This window comes from Ramularia collo-cygni (assembly GCF_900074925.1).
Source record: "Ramularia collo-cygni strain URUG2 genome assembly, contig: RCC_scaffold01, whole genome shotgun sequence".
NCBI lineage: Eukaryota > Fungi > Ascomycota > Dothideomycetes > Mycosphaerellales > Mycosphaerellaceae > Ramularia > Ramularia collo-cygni.
In genome coordinates, this window is record NW_019716255.1 from 4,214,843 (window position 1) to 4,236,561 (window position 21,719).

A 21,719-nucleotide genomic window follows, 5' to 3' on the forward strand; every position below is an offset into this window, starting at 1 on the left:
CCGCCGAGGCCTGCTACTTGTGCATCTTTCATGTGTCTTTGATGACGGACTTTGCGCCTTAGGCTTGTAGAATGTTGTATGAACCATTCGGTATGAGAGAAATCGCGATTTGAGGATCCGTCGACGGGATTCGTGAAGTTCTCGAGCATTCCCTACGGAACAGCAAATCTGCTCTTGGTCAGATCCCATCCCTTTTTCCTTTCCAAGGCAACCGTTGCAACAAAGAGGTACTGGATTTGGAGTCCACTCAGTAAAGAAGAACGGCGGGAACACGAAGACACATAACATGCGTGGACCGCTGCATGCTGCCTTTGCGAAACCTCACACATTATTTGCTTTGTACGCAAGGCAACCACACGGCTAATCATTCTTTCATGGATTTCACATATCGACGACAGCTTCATGATCACACTACCCCAACCCTAACCCTCAAATTCTCAGATGAGGTGGTCAATGCGGCATAGGCACATCCTCCTCGCTCCAGATCAGCTCCACATTGACACCTTCCTAGATATGCTCCTTACACAATGCAATCATGCCAACGCGTACTTGGGGAACCTTCTGGTAGTGGAAAAACCGCAAAAGACTCTTTCTCTGCGGATATCGGCAGGATGCTGGATTCCTCTGGCTTTGACGGTATGGTCTTTGCCGAGCTGGTCTCAGCAAGATCAGTCGGCAGGCGTATCTGAAGTACAGACTTCACACCGGCTTAGTACGATTAGTCTCACGCGAGAGTCCTTCGCATCGCCGAGGAATGGGTGACATCGGCGACTGCCCGGCGAGACGGACAATTTTGACCAGTTGTGGCACCCGCTGCCTCACCCAAATTACATGACGGAGCTGCTGCTGTTATTCTGAAAGATGCCCCGGATGACGCACCGAGCGTATGCTGCGAGATCCGTAGGCCATCAGTCTCGCCTGTCTTGGTTGTTCAGGCGACAAGACGATTCCGGGCCGACATCACGCGCATTCTACTCATCTTGGTCGACATAAAGACGTCAGACAATACTGTCCCCGCGCACAACAAAATACACCAGCCACGACAAGGGCACAAGTTCACGACCATAACGAACGAAGTCAATCACCCAATCTTTGCAACTTTGAGCAATAAATGTATCTAGGTACAGATCGAGAGTTGGCGAGATCCTCCTGCAGATGTTCCTCCATCGCGACCATTTTGATGCCTCAAATCCGATCATGAGGCGTTGCCAATTGTCACCACCACTCGTGATGCGCGTCACTCATCAGCCAGTGGGGGCTGGGTACTTGGAGCTTGCGGCGGTCATTGTACCTGGCGGACAAGCCTCACCCCCGCTCTTGTCACTGTAGACAACGACCTGGAAAGAGCCGAGGCCGTCCTTGCTGCTGGGGACGCACTGGTTTTCTGGAACAGGAGATCCGTAGGATTGACCGATGGCAGAGTATGGGTCTTGCAAAGGTCAGTGATGATTACGAAGGGGACGCGGTTCAGAGAGAAGAGATGCTTACCTCCACTGCAATCAGCGCTCTTGTAAAGAAGGACTTGAGTGTTTGGCTCCAAGACAAGGCCTTCGACGGAGTGGACATTGTTGGTAGGTTCCCCCTTGAAGTCGGTGAATGCAGTGCAGCCAAGGCCGCAGTTGAAAGTCGATCCGCTCAGATAATCATTTCCGCATCCATTGTCGCCATACCAGTTCAGGTCTGCGATGGCTGTGGCAGAAAGCGCCGCAAGGGTGAGGAGTTGGATGTTCAACATGGTGAGATCTTTTGCTGGGAGAATGCGAGACTGATCGTGTGTATGGGTCGATTGTAACGAGCAGTGGAAGTTGGGCTAAAGTGGACCTTTATGTGTCTTCACAGCCACACTCATGGACTCAAACAAGGCATAATCGATCGCACCGAGTGCTCTCTCAGAGCATGTTGCATCTGCGCAGCCTAATTCCGCCGCTGGGTTCAGAAGGACATCGAGCGGTGCTAAGCACGGATCAAGAGCATAGTCTTCGCTGCGAAAAGCATCGAGTGGAGGTGATGCGAAAGAGAGTTTGGAATTCCTTCAGGCAACGCGGCTATACACGGAGCGCATGTCATATCCTATTCTGCGAGCTTCTCACTGGAATTAGCGTGCCTAATTCATTTGAGTAAATTCTTCTACTAATCCTTCCACCAACCCAGTGATCATCGGTATATATCTAGCGGCGGAATTAGCACGAATTGTTAATATGTGTCTAGTGGCGGACTTAGCACCGACCCATACCAGACATTGCGATCGTGACGAGGTCCTGGCTCACTACAACGCTCCATGGCATTGCTACTTCGATCGTTCATGACAAACGTTGCGACGGACATGGAATCCTTCTCTGCTGGAGCGGCTCGGAGATGACATGAGGAGTGGATTCTTGATGTCCTTCTCTTCGGGATCCACCAACCATTACGTACAGTCCTTCATCGCGCTGTCCTTCGGACCTGAGTAGCGACCACTTTGAGAACGAGCAGCAGATCCAGTTCGGCGCAGAGCGCTCAGGGGGCGAGCTGGATGCCGGCAAGACATATAAAGATCCAACCCTGGACATGGATCTGGTAAATCCACTCACATCTTCAAGTCATTAATCACCATCGAACTCCAAGCAAGAACTCCTCGGGAAATCTTCAATCACGATGGCATCCATAACCACCACCACCTTCTTGCTCGTGAGCGCGGCCATCGCGAGGCTCGCATTTGCTGAGACGACTTCTGCCACACTTCTCGCCTTTCCAAACGGAGATTGCAACAAGTTGGGCTACTATCAAACGATCCAGGCTACCAACGATGCGTGCCCCAAGACGTATCTGGGAGGTGAGATTGCGATCCCTCAAAGCAATCATGGCGGACAGGACAAAGCTAAGCCGAATGAACAGACGACAATTACGCCACCGAGCCCACAGACAAGAGTCTTTACAAAACCTATCTTCAACTCCAAACCCACCAAGATGAGGGCTGTGAGATGGTCATTGGGAGGGATAGCGCTCTCGCAAAAGCTCCGCCATGTGGTGAATGTATCATCACCATCCGCACTCAGAACAAATGCGCTCAGGTTGACCTCCCCACTCCATTCTACGCATGGTAAGTACAGTGAAGGGTAGAAAGCAGCCCACGCAGATATCGAAAGACAATGCCGACGAGGAGATCTCTACGCATCTGTGAACTGCTGGGAGATCAGAGTTCATTTTTTGCCCGCCCCGAATGTTAGAGACACCGCTAACCCTTTTTGCCATTTGCTTTTAGGCAGTGCTGTGTAAGCCGTCCACAATCACATTGGTCTGATGACTCCACACTGACAAATTTTTAGGGAGACGAATGTGACAACCAGTGCGGACAGGTTCCAGGCAAGCGTAGACGCACCATTGAAGAGGCTGCTGAGATCATCCGAGCCCTCGACGAGGAAGACCAAGCCAAGAAGAATGGAACCTCTCCCGACATTGCCAATCTGAAGAATCGCTCACCAGCGTCTCTCAAGCCTCGCAAGGGTAACTGCAAGTTCAACAAGACGGGTGTAAGTATGATCTCAAGCTACAAGATGAGCGGCGTTGTGTTGACACACAGCTTAGGGAAAAYTCACGCAAGCTGGTACTCCTGTCAAGGTTTCCCGGTCCTACGGATCTTGCCAAGAGGGTTGTCAGCAAGGCTACTCGGGCACGGTCGAGTCCAGCTTCTCAAACACCTTTGGTGTCAGTGAATCGAGCGAAGCCGGATTCTTCGAAATTGTGTAAGTGATTCTACCGAAAATTGCGCGAAAAAGATGGGTGACGCGGCTGACGATAAGAGCAGGTCCGAGACCGTCTCCTTTGACTACAGCCACACCTGGGAAAAATCAAAGTCTTCCACTGTGTCCGGCATGGCCACCTTCCAACCCGGTCAATCCGGCTACATCACCTTCGCTCCTTATTCCCAATGTATTGCTGGTACCTTCACGGGCTCGGACTGCGCAGGCATGGGTATTCCCGAAGGTGGCGAGGCAAAGGACGCTTGTGTCCCAGAGTACCTGGATAGTGGGATTCCAGATGGTGACGTTGGCATTGTCTCCTCCATTTAGTAGAACCCGAGAGACTGCTTGGAACCAGTCCATGCTTCGGATGGAAAGATATCGGCGATCACGAGAGATACATACACCTATGCGCWTGAATTGATATTGTGGCAGACGGATTGGTCAGTCATTACCAGTTAGTACTTGATATTACTTGATTTCCGCACAACTTCTCAACACCATTCCGAACAACCGAGCCGGGCTCGAGCGCGTGTGATATCCGCGTGAATGCCTGTTTCGGTATCTGAGCATTGTTAAGACGTGCAATGGAGAAAGCTATGCGAAGGTATGAATAGGCGAAGAAAAAGCCGGAACATTCAACCCCTTTCCATCGTAGCCGGCACGAAGGAGCCGGAAAGCCACCACGACAGAAATTGGGTCTTTCCAAAGTAGAGATGAGTGTGCGCCTGGATCGAAGGTTCCATACGCAGGTTTGAGTCCAAGGAATAGTGAAGTAAGAAAATCAACCACATGGCCTGTCGCGCGACTCGTGAAGGGCAAGAGTCCAAGGTAATACTTAYTTCACGCCCAAGTCCGGATCGAACCTCACCAATTTACTTTGAGAGCCATACTCAAAGCTGCCACAGTGAACGGTGACCGGCCGCCTTCTCTTTCGCACCAAACAGCGAAGGCACATAATCGAGCAAGGAAGACATTCATGCCGAAGTGCATTTCGTATACGCTATGTCGTAAAGCAAAACTGTATGGGTATCTTGCTGCCGTAGTAAAGCAATCCGCACTAAAGCAAACTGGTCGCCTTGAACGCCATATCCATTTGCCTCGCTCGCAGTAGAAGCAGTAATAACTCCGCCGCGCCGTTGCCACATCTTTCACCCAAAAAGGCACGAGCCTCCATGTTCGAAATGACACATGGGTATGAGACCATATCAACCCAGTCATAGTGTTGCTTGAGAAAACTGCTAGTGTGAAATGATGCTGTCGTATAACAGCAATCACTCATCACCCTCGCCAATAACCGGCATGCCAGCAGTAGTACCATCAACATCCGCAGAGTCGGCCACACTAACACTACCGGCGCGGACCTTGGGAGTGCGACTGCGGCCACGACCGTTGGTTGTCGGTGGGGCGAGGCTGCCCGCAGCTACACTACTCGCTCGCGAGCCCTGACGAGAAGTGGTAGCACTGGGTTTGACTGATGGAGTGCGCGAGCTCTGTCGAGAAGCGGCAGCCTTGGACTTGACCGGTGGAGCGTGCGAGCCACCACGAGACGTGGGGTGAGAAGTTTGCGACGTCTCTGCGGGGAAAATGGTGTCGGTTGATGGGATCTCACTCTCGGTAGTAGCAAGGAGAAGTCCAGCTTGGACAGTTCCTGTCGGGAGATCTTGTTCGGGCTGGGTGCTCTCATTGATAATCACCTCGTCGTCAACCTGCTCAGCGGTGAGCAAAGTACTCTCCTCCTCGGGGTTGGACGCGGCGATGGTCGTGTCGTTAGAATGACCGCTTTCAACTCCTGGCATAGTATCCTCATCCTCGAATCCCTCAATCAACTTCTTRGTAATGAAGGTCCACTCCTTCTCCGTCACACTCGTCACGCTCAGGCGCGACTGCTTAAGCACCTGCATGTTGCTGAGCACGCCGCCTTTCTCGGTGTACTTCTGCAGGGTTGACAGGTGGACTGGTTGGCTGAGCTTGTTGCGATACTCGACGTGCACCACACACCACTTGCCGCGAGCCTTTTCATCCTTGACGTATCCGTAAGCACCCTCGTCAGCAGTAGTCTTGTCAGGCTCGTGCTCCTTGACAATCTCCATGATGCCGGTGATACCAGGCTTCCGGCCACTCTTTCCACCACTAGCGTAAAAGAATGCCAAATCGCCTTTCTTCATCTCGCGCATGTTCTTGGCCGCGACTACGTTGCGCACCCCTACGTACAGTTAGAATCGCATCGCACCATTGAGAGACAGCTTGCACTTACCATCCCACGGCTCCGGACCATCCTTGGATTTCAGGTCGTCAATTGTGAATTTGGCGTTGAAGATTTCGCCATTTGCGAGTGTCTCTTCGCGGTCCTCCTGCTCTGCCTTCATCAGCCAGTAGCGTCTCTCTGCAGCTTGCTCAACGCGGTCTTCATATGCAGCCTCGTCCTCGTCCTCGTACACAGAGACCTCGCCTTTGAGAGATTTGCCTGTTGCTTTCCCCTTGCCCTTTCCAGTGGTAGCTGGCGGCTTGCGGACAGCCTCCTCAGCCGTGTCGATCAACTCACCCTCGAGCTGATCGGCAGCAGCATCGTCATCTCCATCCATCTTGGTAGTCTCTCCACCTCTCGGCGAGCTCTTGCGCTTCTTTGGCGGAGCTGTCTCTGTCTTGGGAACCGCATCTTTAACCTTCTTTGCAGGACGGCCGCGCTTCTTGGGAGGGGGTGCTTCTTCTTCATCGCTTTCGTCTGCACCTTCAGCGTTCTCTCCTTCAGTAGCAGCAGCGATAGCGGCTTTTGAGGGACGACCACGCTTCTTAGGAGGGGGTGCTTCTTCTTCATCGCTTTCGTCTGCACCTTCAGCATTCTCTCCTTCAGTAGCAGCAGCGATGGCGGCTTTTGAGGGACGGCCACGCTTCTTAGTTGCTGCGACTTTCGTAGGAGCCTTAGCAGCAGCTTTCTTAGGCGGGCGGCCACGCCGCTTTGGAACCGCAGCTGGCTCATCCACAACATCTTCCTCCCCACCATCTTCATCCTCCCCACCATCTTCATCCTCCTCATCGTCCACTTCCTCCACCTCAACTGCGACTTTTGTGGGAGCCTTAGCAGCAGCTTTCTTAGGTGGGCGGCCACGCCGCTTTGCAGCCGCAGCTGGCTCATCCGGTACATTTTCCTCCCCGCCATCTTCATCCTCCTCAGCGACATCATCATCCGATTCCTCCACCTCAACTGCGACTTTCTTGGCAGGACGACCTGGTTTGCGCTTCTTCGGCGGGTCGTCGACTTTCACCTTCTCCGCAACCTGCTTCGCGGGACGTCCACGCTTCTTCGGTGGTGGCTCATCTTCGTCCACCTCCTCTTCAGCTTTCTTAGCAGGAGCGCCGCGCTTCTTCGACGGGGTAGCAGCTGTGCAATGTCAATGGCTTATGCTTCGATTGAATGGAAATTGCCAAGTACTTACTTGCAGTCTTCTTAAGCTCAGTCGCCGATGTTAAGACCGCACTCTCTCTACGCGGTCGCGAGAGAGCGGCAGTGGTCTCGTACTCCTTTCCGCGACTGTTCGTAACGGTATCGGGAACAGAGGTGCGAGTTGCGCGGGGCGTGGTCGCGGGCGCTTTTGCCTTCGCAGGGGCGCCTTTCTTTTTGGGTGGCATGACTGCGATGCCGACGAAGGTATGTGGAATGCGATTGGTAGTGTGGAAAGAAAGTGTGCAAAAGTGCTGTTGTTGTTGTTGTGAAGAAACRAAACAGGATGCAGGATGTAAGATGTAAGTGTGGAGCTTTGGRGCTTCGAGATATATGGAAGTTGGAGATACGCGACTCGCGTTCGACGACGGCGACGACGTCAGGCACCACCACTCATAGCTTCACCTCACTTACACATTCGTGCATTGGAATAACTAATCGAGGGTACATGTAGAGGACATGTGCTTTTGTAAGCAAAGCAACATGTGAGCTGCAATTTTGTGCCATTTCAAGCCACATCTTATGCCATTACCTGTCAGATTGCTCGTCTTCTACTCACCTGTGTAAGACCCGTGCTATTCAACTTCTCAGTGTCCTCTTGACCACACGACGAGAACAACACAACATGACGAGTACATGTATTGACAATGTAAAGCATGGACGTAATTTATCGTGATAGAATCATTCGATTCCGCTATTCGTATCGCGTCTCAATTATTTACTTTTTGCCTGGCATTGCAAACCCAAGTAAGGTAGCAATTAGTACCCACCTGGGCTGCCCGACATCTCAAGGGTGGCCTTGAGAGGGAGATTGCGGCTACTGTTACCAACATACACAGTCTTCGGGTAAGACGTGATCTCCCAGTTTTGAGTCATGACATTCCAGTTGGAAAGATCACGACGAGTGAGGTCGGCGCTGAAAATGGTGCTCTCGCCCGGCTGGATCGACAGACGATCGAAGTTCCTCAGCACGATCTTTGCATCGTTGGGTCCACCGAGGCTGACATAGACCTGTGGGACTTCCTCGCCGACAACCTTGCCAGTGTTGGTGATGTTGGCGTGAACTGTGAAGAGCACGTCGTAGAGAGCCTGGTTACCTCCTGGGGCAACATTGCTGCCCGCGGGGTTGTATGGCTGTGGARAGCTGTCACTGGAGCCCTCAGGCGCAGTGTATTCCAATCCATATCTTGGCTCGCCGCTCGATGCCTTCAAGTCGGTGCTGTTGAGGTATGGGTAGATGTAAGAGTAGACACGGGAAAAGTTTGCCGGGACCACATATTCGGAGGTGTTGTTGCTGATGGTGCCGTAGGTAGGGGCCGCGGGTGTGTTGCCGGTAGTTGGAGTGTACTCCGCAACAGAGTGAGACTCCACCTCGAGGTTGGAGAACTCGAACGTGGTGTAACTCAGGCCGAAACCGAACTCATACACAGGTGTAATGTTCTTCTTGTCAAAAGCACGGTAGTCGATGAAGATGCCCTCACTGAAGTCTTCCTGAGGCGCCTCCGCGCCGTTGTTAGGCTCGTAGACGATGTCAACACCCCACTCGGTGCGGTTGCTGCCCCAAGTGAAAGGTGTCTTGCCTCCTGGGTTGGCCTTTCCGTAGAGAATGTCGGTAATGGCGTTTCCGGACTCTTGACCCGGGATGCCTAAGCAGAAGTAATGTAAGCATGTGTCTCAAACATCCGGGATATTGGAAAGTAAGACGAAGGCTTCGAGACATGCTCTTTGCCTTCCTTACTTCAGTTTGACATACCTGCCCAGATGATGGCGGTCACGTTGGGATTCTTGTACCACTCGTTGACGAGAATAGGACCAATAGAGTGAATGACCACGACAGTGTTGTTGCACTGGCTGGTGACATTCTGGATCAAGCGGTCACCGTTGTTCCACAGAGTGAGGTTGTTGCGGTCACCCTCGTTGCCGTCCACGGTGATGTAGCCCTCACCACCATCAGCGTTGACAAATACGACGGAAACGCCGTTGACGTCTGGGACGCGGCGAGCCAGAGCAGCAATCTGACTGTATGCATAGTCATCGGTGACAGACTCGATGAATTTGCCGTTGCTTCGGACCTCAGCCTTGATTGCCTCAAGCGGAGTGACCAGGTATGGGAATTGGGCGGTTCCAGAACCCCAGCCCATTGCGAGAGTGCCGTTGTTGCACCCACGGTCAGCGCAGCCATTGGGTCCATATGAGTTCTCCGCAGCATCTGAGCCGAACACAGCAGTGAGCTTCTCCTGACCAGTCAGCGGCAGAGCACCAGTGTTCTTGAGGAGAACAGTGCCCTTGACGGCAGTCTCTCGGATGTGCTCTGCGTGTCCAGTTTGGACATCGACGTGCTCGTTGACCAGAGTGTAGTCCTTGCGGGCGAAGTAGTTCTTGAATCCAAAGCTGCAGCATTGTTAGCAATCTTTCCAAAGACACAGATCGGTACCCAACAGCGAGTAAAGCGTAGAAGATAACATCACGCCAAGCTAGAGGGCTGCTTCGAATATTGCTTACGTGTCTTGAGTCCACGAAGAAAAGGTTGGTGCATTTTCGACCTGGTTGGAGTCGCGGCCGACGTAGTACCAGGCAGCAACGACACGTACAGCCATATCGTCGAGACGCCATTGTGGTACGGTTCCGTTGAGGACGGCGATGGTCAGGTTTGCTCCCCAGTAGCTGTATCGGCTGTTGAAGGTCGTGTCACCGGGCATGGTCATGTCTGTTACCCGTCAGTCGTGCATCTCGACCAGAATTATGCTTCACTCACCAAGTCCTGCCAATGCCGAGCTGACTCCAGAGTGCTGTGCCTGCCAATCGCTGAGTACGAATCCCTGGAATCCGAGTTCAGATTTCAGGAGACCGTTCAGAGCAGCGCTGTTCTGGCAACCGTAGCTGTTGTTGATTTGCTGGTATGAGCACATGATCGATCCAGTGCCGGCACGAACAGCATCGGCAAAAGGCCAAAGGTACAGCTCGTGCATAGTCACATCGTCGAGATTGGAGGATAGAGCAGGCAGTACATCGCCCTCCTCCGTGACGGATGGTTGGCGGAAATGTTCCTGCTCCTTAAGGGGTGTTAGTCTCTTGGAAGAGATATGTACGTAGTGGTGATCAGACATACGTTCAAGATGTAGTGCTTAGTGCAAGCAATGACACCGGCACTCTGAATTCCCTTGACGGTCTCGTAAACAGCAACGCCGGACAATGCTGGGTCTAAGCAATATTAGTCTTCCGTATCAATAATGTAATATCGTTCTCTTTTACCTGGAGAGTAACCCTGGGAAATTGATCAGCACAACCACTCCGCGACGGAAACACCACCCTCATCACTCACCTCCCAGTTCCTTCCACCCTCGGGGTGTCTTCCAAGGGGTCCAACAACAGGTCCAAGCTGAACATCGATGCCCTTGAGCTTATGTTCCGTTCCCATGTCAATTCCCTGCTGCCTCATGATCTGACGATCCCATGTAGCAGCGACCGTCACACCGGCAGGAAAGGCGCTGGCGTAATCCGCGAACCGAATACCCAGAGGAGAATCCTGCAAGCAGAGTGCCTTGAAACCGAGTCTTGGGATGGAACCGACATTTCCAACACACTTCTCGCTCTGCCAGCCTACACCGGTGGTGACTGTTTACGTCGTTAGCGACGACTTTACATTTACACGTAGCTTCAAGGCTACGCCAGTTTGTCAAGGCATCAGCTTACGGTTGACCTTCTCGAGCAATGTCAATTGAGACACGAAGGTTCTGGCCTGCTCATWGGCGTCTGCCCAGTCACCGAGCCCTTCTCCCCATGGTGAAGGATAGACCGGTGGCGACGTTGCGGCCGTGGAAGAAGTCTGGTTCTGAACCTGCGCAAGAGCAAACGGCAGCGCCGCTGCAAGTGCCACGTGAAGATGAACCATACTGCTCTACCAGGACACCGTTCGAGTCCAGAGGTAGGTAGAAGTGATGGAGATGTGCAGAAGAGATGGTGTGCGAGGCTGACAGGGAAACCGCCGAAATGGCAATGCCTGTTGCTTGTACTTGTAATCTCGAGCTGGTACTCTGTCCACTTTAGCCAAACCTACATCGTCACTCGTGCCTGGATATATCTAACTCGATGAGGCATTGAGCGACGCGAAAACGTGTGTCACGCCCGCTAGCGCCATGCATCTGATCTAACAGTGCCCCACAATTGGATCAAGTGGAGTGAAATGGCGGGGCGACTCCCCCGAAATTCGACTCAATCGCCGACGAGTGTTCACCCGGCAGACGAACATGTCAAATGGTTCGGCCCAAGGTTGCGGCGAGTCGAACGATTTTCATTCTAAGACATGTGCACCAACGAGCTGTCATCGCTCCCACTCTTCTGCGCTGGGTGGCCTGAACGCAACACCGACCGTTGCACGTCCAAGCCCGTACCCGTCGTCGTGCACACGCAAGATCCAGGCCTGCAGCACTCTGCGTTCTCTCTCTCCACAACGCGGCAACCGGTCATACAACTCCACTTTCGAGCTCCTGCAGGCTGCAGCTTCGAAGCGGAGGTTGGCATTTCTTGGGGAATATTCCCTGCGCCCATGCAAGGCTATGTCAAATTTGCAGGCCGAATGCCTGCATTTCTGCCTTGGCTCAATCAATGCGCCGATGTTTGCCGGCCCGATCTTGCTAAAAGTCCTCTAGGTACAGCACTGTAAGCTGGGCTCTCGGCTCCGTAGTGGCATGGCTTGGTCTTTCGTGCCCAGAGACGGCCGCATCGCCCTCACTCTGTCATCTTTGTGCGAGTCTGATGTTGGGCATGGAACGGATGCAACAATTCCGCCTCCCGACCACCTCCCTACATTCTGCCGCCAAGTGAACATCGATCGCATCGGCTACTGTACTCCTACAAGCCCGCCACGCGAGCTTGCGAACTTCGAGCCAGGGGTTCTCGCATAGTAGACCGCATCGACGGCCCGACACTGCGGAGCCAAGCGTGCGTGACTTTTCTGCGGAGGCTCCACATTCGCTCGCGCGGGCCTTGTCACTTGTGGAGTACGAGCGGGGGTGACTGTTGACATTGGTTTATAATAATGATTGATCATTACGGTTGAATTGCCCCATCAGTCGCTAATCGGGGCCGTTCGTGGTGAACGTGGTGGCCATCGAGCATCAATTCGTCAGAGGCCCATCGACCTACACCGCCTCACAGAAGGATGACGGTTCCATTTCTCCGAGGTCATCCTCCGTACTGATGTTGTGCTACCTACCTTACGTAGGTAGCGAGCTCAATACCCTGCAAGGGAGGAGCGAACTCCGTCGACACTCCTATGAGGGTTTGCGCTACGTTAGTTTGCCTGTCAGGAACACTGTAATACAGCATTTGGACGCATCGGAGCAGAGTGCGACACCTGCAGTAGAGATCCACGTGTGTGCACGATTCCCAGCCAACGCAAACGAGACGGACATGGAAACAACATCGGTCTGTTCCCTGGTCATTCTCCTCCCGAAAGAGGCTGTGGTATTCGGCACGATCTAGATTTCAGACATTCACCTACTCTTTAGGCTTTCGAGCTAGTCTACGTACCTCGCGACGGGCATCTACTTCAAGAAGACCAGGAATACCCAATGCTTTCCAACGGACCTTCCCCTAGATGTGAATGACGCGGATGACTTTCAGCGTCTGCCAACAGCGTCAAACGCTGCTGGTTGTCCAACTTTCTCGTGGGTGTTCTGAAATTAGGTGACTGGCCGTAAGTGAACCAGCGTCTACGGCGTGGCTTCCCCAGTCCAACTGAAGCCGGGCTGAGCAGGAGAACGCATCAAGAAATCGCCACCAAGCTCTCGCGATCCAGTTGCTATCTCATGCCTCTTTTGCTCACTCCAATGGTCTCCCCTAGGCTGCCTTTCTGAAATATCCATACAGCCTCGAAAAGAAGCCCAGCGGTTGCGCATCTTCATCCATGCCATCCTCTCGTGCATATGTTCTGTCACCATTCACTCCACTCGTGTCGTCCAGTGCCTTCGTCGCAGGCGCTACACTCTCAGCCCCCCTCTTCCTAAACTTAGACTCGTCGCGCCAAGCCGCTAACTCGGCCATCAGACTCTGGACAGCAGCATTTCTCTCGTTCCGCGCAGCCTCCAAGTTCTTCTCCACAGGCGATCCCGTCGTCAGCTCTTTCCAGCGTGTCGCGAGTAGTATTAGAGCCATCATGCTGTAAACGGCGTCGTTGCTGGCATTGCTGTAAGGAAAGTCAATAATGTACAATGTCGTGGTGGCAGCTGGCTACTGACTGGCAACCTATGGYCGTGTTTTCGCGGAGGTATTTGGGATCCTGGTTGTTCATTCGTTAGCTCTAACGATTGAACCTTCGGACCCTTGAGACCCTCACGCACAGCACCAACGTCGGCCATCATGTTTCCCAACCTCAGACTACCAAACTCTGCTCCGTGAATGACTGCGTCTATTCCCAATTCGACGGTATCGAAGATTTTGTCCACATTGACAAGGCGACCGCCGATTGTACGAAGGTCGATCTGAAGAGCTGCGGGAGAACGTTAAAATCATCGTCGAAGATAACGTGTGTGTCTGTGGACCCATCATATTCTCACCTGGATCTTGCAGAATCGCGAACACATCGCTCATGACTGAATGTCCCACGATAGCTACGCGCCCTTCATGTTCCTGGTACAGCGACATCATGAAATTCTTCAACATCGCTCTGGTTGATGTGGTAGACAGTGTCTGTGTCTTTGCGAACATGGCAGCTTTGGGGGGTCGGCGGACACCTACGCGCTGTACATGTATGTGACCTTGGTTTGCCTTAGCTTACAAAACGCAGGAGATTTGAGGGAAGTTCCTCACAGTGTTCCATCTTCTGCTCCCAATTGCGGGCATATTGCCCAGGCTCGAGACCTACTACATCACCAACTCTAACAGGATGCGCATCAGTACAGATCACAACAGAGCAGACGAAAGCGCGTTGCGCGTACCGCAGAGTTGTGAGCCCAATTTCGCTGATGACTTTGCCCCAAGGGGTCATCCTAGATCTGGAAGGAGATGAGTGCTCGTAGACCGGGAGGAAGATGAAGATCGACCAACTCTGKGTCCACAGCTAGAAGGGTGTACAAAGGGAAAACATGCTGAGAGTCTCCCCCAAGACGCAGCATTGAATGCAAATCCTCCATGGTTCCATTGACGCCGGGAGGGTATCGGGCACGTTTTACACGTCTTACATAACCTTGCGACTAAATGGGAGAGGTGCAAGAGTCAGCGGCGATTCGGACATTGACACGAGATGCCCATTCTGAGACCTCAGCATTTCGCAGATGCGTAGAAGTCTCCTCGGTGGCTACTCCTTTCAGTCTATGAGTGAGAGGTTTTCTGCTCTTGACTGCACCTACTGATTGAGATCGTTTTCCTCTGTTCTTCCGCAATCTCACATCCCGTGGACTTCGCTTAGTCAGCGTAGGCCCTTGTGCGTATTGAAGCGAGCGCTGAGGATATCGTTGCTGTCCATGCCTCAAAGGTGTCTTGGTTTGAACACCTAACGAGCTTTCAGCGATGATGATGTGGTCATAAACATTTGACATCTCACCTGCGTTTACACTGTTCGTGTCGAGAGAGGAAGTCGGACCGGTAGGAGATCCGACCAAGGACGGGAACAGTGGCGCCTGCTGGAGATGGGAGGCATTTCTACGCTGTCTACGAGCTCYCCGTTCTCGGTTGGTTGCATATATCTGTTGATGAGCGAGAATTGGCTTGCTTGTAATCTCAGCTCCCAGAAATTTTGGGACGATGAGTGGCTTCGTCTTTGACCCACCAGCCTTCGACTTCGCCCTCAGCTTGAAGACGCGAGAAAATTTCATTACCCGATCGAATTGGTGGCCATTGTCAGATCTGGAAGAGTGGTGAAAACATGAAGTGCCTTGGAGAGACGATCGCGAAACGCGTGCAGTACGAGATATTCGTGGATTCCGAGATTTACGCACTGGAGTACCTAAGGTACCTTAGTAAGAACAAAGGGATGGGAGGGATGATGTCGTTGACGCGCTCTCCAATGCGAGTACATCATTCCGCCAACATGTCTCGTCCCACCTGCACTCTTCACATACAAGCCCACAATGCAACCGTGGGCTCTCGTGACTCCCGCCTCGCGAGGCATTGGCCTTGAGCTTGCTCGTCGATTGCTACAGACCACATCGGTGCCGATTGTAGCTACAGCGCGAAAAGACCTTGATCAGGCCAAAGAGAACATCCTCTCCGGACTCAAAGATGTCAGGGAGGAACGTCTGCATCTTATCAAGCTGGACTTTCTGGGTGAGCTATGTTGATGTTCTAATCAACTGTCTCGTGCAATGCTAACCTCAGCAGACGAACAGACAATAGCCGATGCTGCCCAGCAAGTGTCTAGCGTCCTTGAGAAAGATTCATATCTACACCTCTCCTTGAGCATCCCGGGCATTCTCTTCCCCGAGAAGTCACCCTCGCAAATCGAATATGACAACGCCCTCCTGACCTTTCGCACGAACACGCTGGGTCCGATGATGCTCCTCAAGCACTTCTCGGCTTTCCTGCCTCGCAAGGCTACAAAATTGGAAAAGTTGGATGGTCTCCCAGAGCATGCAGYATGGACAAACATGAGTGCTCGAGTGGGATCGATCACAGACAATGCTCTTGGCGGCTGGTATAGCTATAGATCGTCGAAAGCGGCGGTAAATCAGGTCACCAAAACTTTTGATAACTTCCTCAAGACGAACTCCGGGAACAATGCTATGAGCATCAGCATGCATCCTGGTACGGTCAAGACGGCCTTGAGCGAGGAGTTTTGGAATAGTGTGAAGAAAGATAAATTGTTCTCAACAGAGTACGCGGCCGAGAAGTTGCTCGAGGTTATCAACAGCCGGACATTGGACCATCGGGGCAAGTGTTGGGACTGGAAGGGTGATGAAGTGCCGCCTTGAGATTGCGTGTTGGTATGATGAGGCATGTTCGTGAGCGGCCACGTTAGCATTGTCCGTCGGAATGCGACGCTCCTAGTTTCGGAGCTTATACAATAGGACCATTGCATGGAGAGGATTGTCGCGAGTAATCGATAATCTCCTTGAACAATGTGCAAGGCGTTCTCTCGATGCAACGATCAACTGACAGGGCAGCGGAACTCTCCTCAGCAGCGGGATTGTTCAACAAGGAGTGGAAGGGTTGAAACCTCCATAAATCTTGGCTCTAGGAGTATATTTTTATTCTTCCTGGCTGCGGGGTGAATGATCGCCCGAGTACATCATGTCTCTAGATGACCATTCCTCCGACTACAAAACGCGAGTCTGACCGCCCTGCTCCTTCGAGTCAGTCGATGTCTGACTCGATGTTTCGGGGCTCGCATCTCTCGTCTTAGATCATACTTCGGTGGGCGTGATATGTGACTGAGCAGCTGCGGTTCTGTTGTCAATGCTGCTGTGCGGGTTCTGAGGCGTCTGGTGAAGAAAAAGAAGAGGAAGAAGATGATGATGAGATTGCAAGCACGGCGTGGAACTCGGCGAGATTATCATTGTTCAAAACCAACCAGCTTCTCCCAGATTTTAGCTCTTTGAATTACGTGCCCTGAGAAAGCACGTGCCGTGAACCTTGATCTTGGTCTAATCCCCCGGCGGGCTGCGGCGTTCGGATGTTTGACAGTTCGGGAGGAATCGACGTGGTGAGGTGAYGGGCTGAGATGAAGAGCAGAACCTAAGGCATTGCGACTGCAGAAGCCAGCAGAGCCAGCAGCGAAGTGGAAAACTGGGGGATACCAATCGATTCAGCACGCCGTGTCAATTGTTGGACGTTCTTGCGGCGCCAGCGGGGGTTTTTTGTTATCGAAAAGAAGATTATACTAGCGTCCGCCGTATCGTGCGTGTTCAACGCTTTCCCTTGAAACCCCCCACTTCGTCAGCTGGTGCTCAGCTCTACAAAAAAAGAAGCCGATCTCCACCGCCCTGCACCAAACAACAACATCACGGTCGACGCTCTTTTGGAAAGAACCACTCACTCACACCTCTCTCGCAGATTCTCTTCATCATGGGCGACTCTCTCGTACACCAGGAATATRGCCGCACGCGTATCCAATGGCTCGCGTCGCTCAACACAGAATACCACCCGCCGACTCAGTTCCGCCGCACGAGTATCATCTGCACTATCGGACCCAAGACCAACTCACCGGAGAAGATCAATATGCTGCGTCGCGCCGGTCTGAACGTCGTCCGCATGAACTTCAGCCACGGATCGTACGTAAACGCCCTGAAAGTGGAGAGTCTTGGGCTCGTCTACGACCCTCTCTACTGGAGATGRGAATTTCCGAAAACACGCTGACCTGTACGTTGCTTCTAGCTATGAGTACCACCAGTCTGTCATCGACAACGCACGCGAAGCCGAAAAGACACAGGAAGGTCGCCCCGTCGCCATTGCTCTTGACACCAAGGGCCCTGAGATTCGCACCGGAAACACTGTTGGCGATGAGGACATTCCAATTTCCGCAGGCACCGAGATCAACATCACAACCGACGACAAGTATGCCACCGCCAGCGACGCTCAAAACATGTATGTCGATTACAAGAACATCACCAAGGTGATTGAGAAGGGTCGCATCATCTACGTCGACGACGGTGTCCTCGCATTCGAGGTGCTCGACGTCGTCGACGACAAGACCATCCGCTGCAAGACCATCAACAACGGCAAGATCAGCAGCAAGAAGGGTGTCAACCTTCCCATGACCGATGTCGATCTTCCTGCTCTGTCCGAAAAGGACCAGGCTGATTTGCGATTCGGTGTGAAGAACGGCGTCGACATGGTCTTTGCTAGCTTCATCCGCCGCCGGGAGGACATTCTCGCCATCCGCAAGGTGTTGGGCGAGGACGGCAAGGACATTCAGATCATCGCCAAGATCGAGAATCAGCAGGGTGTCAACAACTTTGACGAGATCCTCAAGGAAACTGACGGTGTCATGGTTGCTCGTGGTGACTTGGGTATCGAAATCCCACCAGCTCAGGTCTTCATCGCCCAGAAGATGATGATCACCAAGTGCAACATTGCCGGGAAGCCCGTCATTTGCGCCACACAGATGTTGGAGAGCATGACCTACAACCCGCGCCCGACCCGCGCAGAGGTCAGCGATGTTGGCAACGCCGTTCTGGACGGTGCAGACTGTGTCATGCTTTCAGGCGAGACTGCCAAGGGCAACTACCCCAAGGAGTCTGTGAGCATGATGCACGAGACCTGCTTGCTGGCGGAGATAGCCATTCCGTACATCAACGCATTCGACGAGCTGAAGCAGCTTGCATCCCGACCAGTCGCAACCACCGAGAACTGCGCCATGGCCGCCGTCTCCGCTTCGCTCGAGCAGAACGCCGGCGCCATCCTTGTACTGACGACTTCGTAAGTTTGCACCGACAAACATGCCCACCTCATCGCTCACTGACATCAAAATTACAGGGGTAACACCGCACGTCTGATCTCCAAGTATCGCCCCGTCTGCCCCATTATCATGGTCACCCGCAACGCCAGCGCCTCGCGCTACTCCCACCTGTACCGCGGTGTCTACCCATTCCACTACGACCAGGAGAAGCCCGACTTCAAGACCACCCCATGGCAGGAGGATGTCGACAACCGCCTCAAGTGGGGTATCAACAACGCCATTCGCTTGGGAGTTCTCAAGCAGGGCGAGAGCGTCATATGTGTGCAGGGATGGCGTGGAGGTATGGGTCACACCAACACCATCCGTGTGGTACCCGCTCAAGACGATCTGGGTCTTGACCAGGACGCTTAAATGTGGTTTTCTGACCTGATGATGCGATTACGAATGGTCACATGCGTTTCATGTACAGCGTGGATGATGAGAGTATGTTGTACCGGCCTCGCCCTATGATCGGGCGATGACGGGCACGAAGCCTGCAAATTATGGGCTCAAAAACGTTGATAGATGGATGGTGTTTCTCGGGCGCGTTAGCGGGATGTGCATCAATGATACCAAGCGAAGTTTCTCTCTCCAATCGTTCAAATGTTTTCATCTCTTCCAAGCTAGTACATCCACAAGATGACTCCGTTGTAGTGGAGCAACGTCTGTGGTTGCAAAGGCACCCCCGGGTCTGATATTGATGAACGAGGACACAAATTCCCGCATCATTTCGTTCGCAAGTTCCAGTTCTCTTTGAGCTTTCAGCCTTTTAAAGTGATCCGTCAGTAAGCGAAAGGGGAGACTCGAGGTGAGGTGTTGTCACCTTTCTTCCTGCTTACGATAACCTTCCTGCCATGCTCTTTTTGATTGTCGACCGAATTCTCTAGGAGGCAAGGGGCCGCGAGGCGTGGTATGGGATGTGCGGGATGGATGTTCTCCTGGATGAGATGTGCCATTTGGTCTGGTGGAGCTTGGTTGTGAGGAGCGGGTTGGAGTCTCGTGGCGACCTACCACTGGTTGTTTCGAGAGATTCAGGCCAGGGAGTGTTGTGGAGAAGCTGGACCTGGCTGAAGCGGAAGTTTGTGCGTTGTTCCTGTGGGCCGACGAACTACTGCTAGCACGGGGTTCGCTTTGTTGCGCGCCAGGTGACATGGAATCGCGGTTAAAGGTGGATGATCCTGACCTCGCAGCGTCGTTCCTCCCGTCGGCCGGACTAGATACATCTGATGGTTCTCTTGAATATTGTTGCAGTCGGAGAGAGGGTTGTTCCTGAGGTTGCACACGCTGAAATGGTATCATGGATGGAGAATGATGCTGGCTTCGAACTGCATCACMATGTTCTGGTAGTGGTCCCGCGGGTCGATTGGGTAGCGGGTGACGCGGCGTTGCCTGCGGACGGGCCATCGCTCTTTGAGTAGGCTTGTGACGCTCCAAAGGTCTGGGCGGTTCGACGAACAAATCCCCATCGCCGAGGGAGCTGTCCGGAGGAAGATCTGGACGAGGTTGTGGAGGAGCTTGCGGCGAACTGGCGGGCCATTCCGATTCCGAGACCTCTTTATCGGCACCATCGCTGGACTCGGAGGATGATTCTGATGAGGATTCTTCCTGTTGGGGAACGCCGCCTTTGGTAGCACCTGACGAGCGCGACTCTCGGTTCGGGGTCGCTTGCTCACAGCCAGAAGCTGGAACTGAGTTTTGTGATGGAGATATGTCTTCATTCCACTTCGTGAGCAGCTCGATGGGAATATTTGGCTTTGGGAAGCGGCGACCTGGAAGAGAGGGGAGCCATGATGTCTCCTTGTCAAGTAGCGCTCGTTGGTTTGAGGGTATTTTGCGGCGTCCATATGGAACGCGGGATTTGGCCTGGGTGGAGCGCGTAACCTTGGGTTGGCTTGGTTTCTTGACAGCCACGGGACTGGGAGGCCGCGGGTAGCCATGTCGCTCAGGGCTGAGTCGCGAAATGCTTGGCCGCAGAGACCCGGTCTGCAAGACTTCGGAGCGCTGATTAGAGTGAGGAGCATCGGCTTGCGAGGCGCCAGATCGTGGAGCCTGAGACTGTCCACGGGTTTGATGCGAAGCTACTGGTCGCGGAGGACTGACATCGAGTTCCATTGATTCCGGCGAGCATGCCACTGATTGCGATTCATTGTCGGCCCTCTCGGCGAATACTCCCTTTCCACGAATGTCCCCATTCTGACCAGAAGGCTTGACTGGCGTCTCTGCCACTATTTCAGGCCGGGGTTGATCCTTACGCATCAGGCTAAGGAGGTCGACTTCCTTTCTCCGCTGAGCTTTGACAGGGCCTTCAAGATTCACACCAGTCTGGAATTCGAAACCATCCCCGTCGAGAGTGTGCTGAGGTTTTCGCCTCTTGCGAGCTGAATCCCCGTCTGCATTGTCTTGTGGCGGCTGAGACACTGGCAACTGTGGGGGCGAACTTTGAGGAATTGCGACCGACGCAGAGTCATCTTGCAACTCCTGTGACAACAAGTCTTCTTCAATCTCTTCGGCTTCGGCCTCTGCCCTGGACAAGAGTAATGAGGTTACGTTCTCCGTGATCAAGGGCCGGATGTTGCTGTCCTGTTCAACAGGCGTCGGTTGACCCAGGTTTCTACGCCTGTGGTAGAGATATTCGATATCTTCAATGGTCAATTGTATCCACTCGGTCTCGGATCCAACCGCAGTAAAGACAACCACAAATCGCTTGAGACGAAAGACATCATTCGTCGTATCCTTCCCAAGTTTCTCATCCAATTCAGCTTCCAATATGTCGACTGCACTGCCCAACAATCGGGCTTTCAATTGCGTGTGGCCATCAGAAACCACTACCTTGACCCCCGTAGCATCGGGTGAGCTGAGAACTTCGATCAGTTGCACTTCACTCTTGCCAGGGGCAGGTTGCGAAATGAAACTCCTGAAATTGCTGCCATCATGTTTGTATGGGAAGTTCTCTAGATGGTCATTTTCAACCTTTTGAATGTTGTCAGATGTGCGATCAGAGGCGAATAAGCTTGGCCCTCTTCAGTACATACCTTGATGCCGTTCTTCAAATTATCCTGCCACGCAAGAACTTGATTGATTTCTTCTTGAATAAAGTCTGCTAGCCACGGGCTAAGTGACTGCGCGGACATGACATTAGCCGGAATGTCGTGGATAGCAGCACATGCCCGTACATCAGGTGTGA

At 52.9% G+C, this 21,719-nt stretch overlaps 8 protein-coding genes; 3 read left to right on the forward strand and 5 right to left on the reverse strand.

Moving 5' to 3' along the window:
• Positions 1-1,244: 1,244 nt before the first annotated feature.
• On the reverse strand, positions 1,245-1,735 carry RCC_01383 (uncharacterized protein; the record flags this gene model as incomplete). XM_023766654.1 has 2 exons in its annotated part: positions 1,245-1,429; positions 1,489-1,735. The coding sequence occupies 2 exons, from the start codon at positions 1,733-1,735 to the stop codon at positions 1,245-1,247; spliced, it is 432 nt and encodes a 143-aa protein (XP_023622422.1).
• An 899-nt stretch (positions 1,736-2,634) lies between these two features.
• On the forward strand, positions 2,635-4,049 carry RCC_01384 (uncharacterized protein; the record flags this gene model as incomplete). XM_023766655.1 has 6 exons in its annotated part: positions 2,635-2,812; positions 2,875-3,079; positions 3,242-3,251; positions 3,306-3,509; positions 3,565-3,722; positions 3,785-4,049. The coding sequence occupies 6 exons, from the start codon at positions 2,635-2,637 to the stop codon at positions 4,047-4,049; spliced, it is 1,020 nt and encodes a 339-aa protein (XP_023622423.1).
• A 944-nt stretch (positions 4,050-4,993) lies between these two features.
• On the reverse strand, positions 4,994-7,349 carry RCC_01385 (uncharacterized protein; the record flags this gene model as incomplete). XM_023766656.1 has 3 exons in its annotated part: positions 4,994-5,925; positions 5,977-7,101; positions 7,157-7,349. 3 exons carry the CDS (start codon positions 7,347-7,349, stop codon positions 4,994-4,996), a joined length of 2,250 nt encoding a protein of 749 aa, XP_023622424.1.
• Positions 7,350-7,920: 571 nt separating this feature from the next.
• Positions 7,921-11,053, reverse strand: RCC_01386 (probable Probable beta-glucosidase A; the record flags this gene model as incomplete). XM_023766657.1 has 8 exons in its annotated part: positions 7,921-8,807; positions 8,915-9,552; positions 9,664-9,868; positions 9,917-10,214; positions 10,271-10,362; positions 10,414-10,426; positions 10,484-10,776; positions 10,855-11,053. The coding sequence occupies 8 exons, from the start codon at positions 11,051-11,053 to the stop codon at positions 7,921-7,923; spliced, it is 2,625 nt and encodes an 874-aa protein (XP_023622425.1).
• Positions 11,054-13,002: 1,949 nt separating this feature from the next.
• RCC_01387 (uncharacterized protein) lies at positions 13,003-14,975 on the reverse strand (the record flags this gene model as incomplete). 3 transcript variants are annotated; one of them, XM_023766658.1, is made up of 9 exons in its annotated part: positions 13,003-13,348; positions 13,401-13,441; positions 13,503-13,651; positions 13,719-13,919; positions 13,972-14,039; positions 14,100-14,156; positions 14,209-14,354; positions 14,511-14,653; positions 14,705-14,975. In XM_023766658.1, the coding sequence occupies 9 exons, from the start codon at positions 14,973-14,975 to the stop codon at positions 13,003-13,005; spliced, it is 1,422 nt and encodes a 473-aa protein (XP_023622426.1). The 3 variants fall into 3 exon arrangements, with proteins under 3 accessions (XP_023622426.1, XP_023622427.1, XP_023622428.1); XM_023766659.1 differs by lacking the exons at positions 14,511-14,653; positions 14,705-14,975 and having other exon boundaries at positions 14,209-14,294; XM_023766660.1 differs by lacking the exons at positions 13,003-13,348; positions 13,401-13,441; positions 13,503-13,651; ... (3 more) ...; positions 14,209-14,354; positions 14,511-14,653 and having other exon boundaries at positions 14,711-14,871; positions 14,930-14,975.
• Positions 14,976-15,230: 255 nt separating this feature from the next.
• RCC_01388 (related to short chain dehydrogenase) lies at positions 15,231-16,070 on the forward strand (the record flags this gene model as incomplete). XM_023766661.1 has 2 exons in its annotated part: positions 15,231-15,426; positions 15,481-16,070. The coding sequence occupies 2 exons, from the start codon at positions 15,231-15,233 to the stop codon at positions 16,068-16,070; spliced, it is 786 nt and encodes a 261-aa protein (XP_023622429.1).
• A 1,093-nt stretch (positions 16,071-17,163) lies between these two features.
• Positions 17,164-18,907, forward strand: RCC_01389 (probable pyruvate kinase; the record flags this gene model as incomplete). XM_023766662.1 has 3 exons in its annotated part: positions 17,164-17,369; positions 17,473-18,516; positions 18,574-18,907. The coding sequence occupies 3 exons, from the start codon at positions 17,164-17,166 to the stop codon at positions 18,905-18,907; spliced, it is 1,584 nt and encodes a 527-aa protein (XP_023622430.1).
• Positions 18,908-19,296: 389 nt separating this feature from the next.
• RCC_01390 (uncharacterized protein) lies at positions 19,297-21,666 on the reverse strand (the record flags this gene model as incomplete). XM_023766663.1 has 4 exons in its annotated part: positions 19,297-19,301; positions 19,359-19,473; positions 19,547-21,505; positions 21,568-21,666. The coding sequence occupies 4 exons, from the start codon at positions 21,664-21,666 to the stop codon at positions 19,297-19,299; spliced, it is 2,178 nt and encodes a 725-aa protein (XP_023622431.1).
• Between the last annotated feature and the right edge of the window lie 53 nt (positions 21,667-21,719).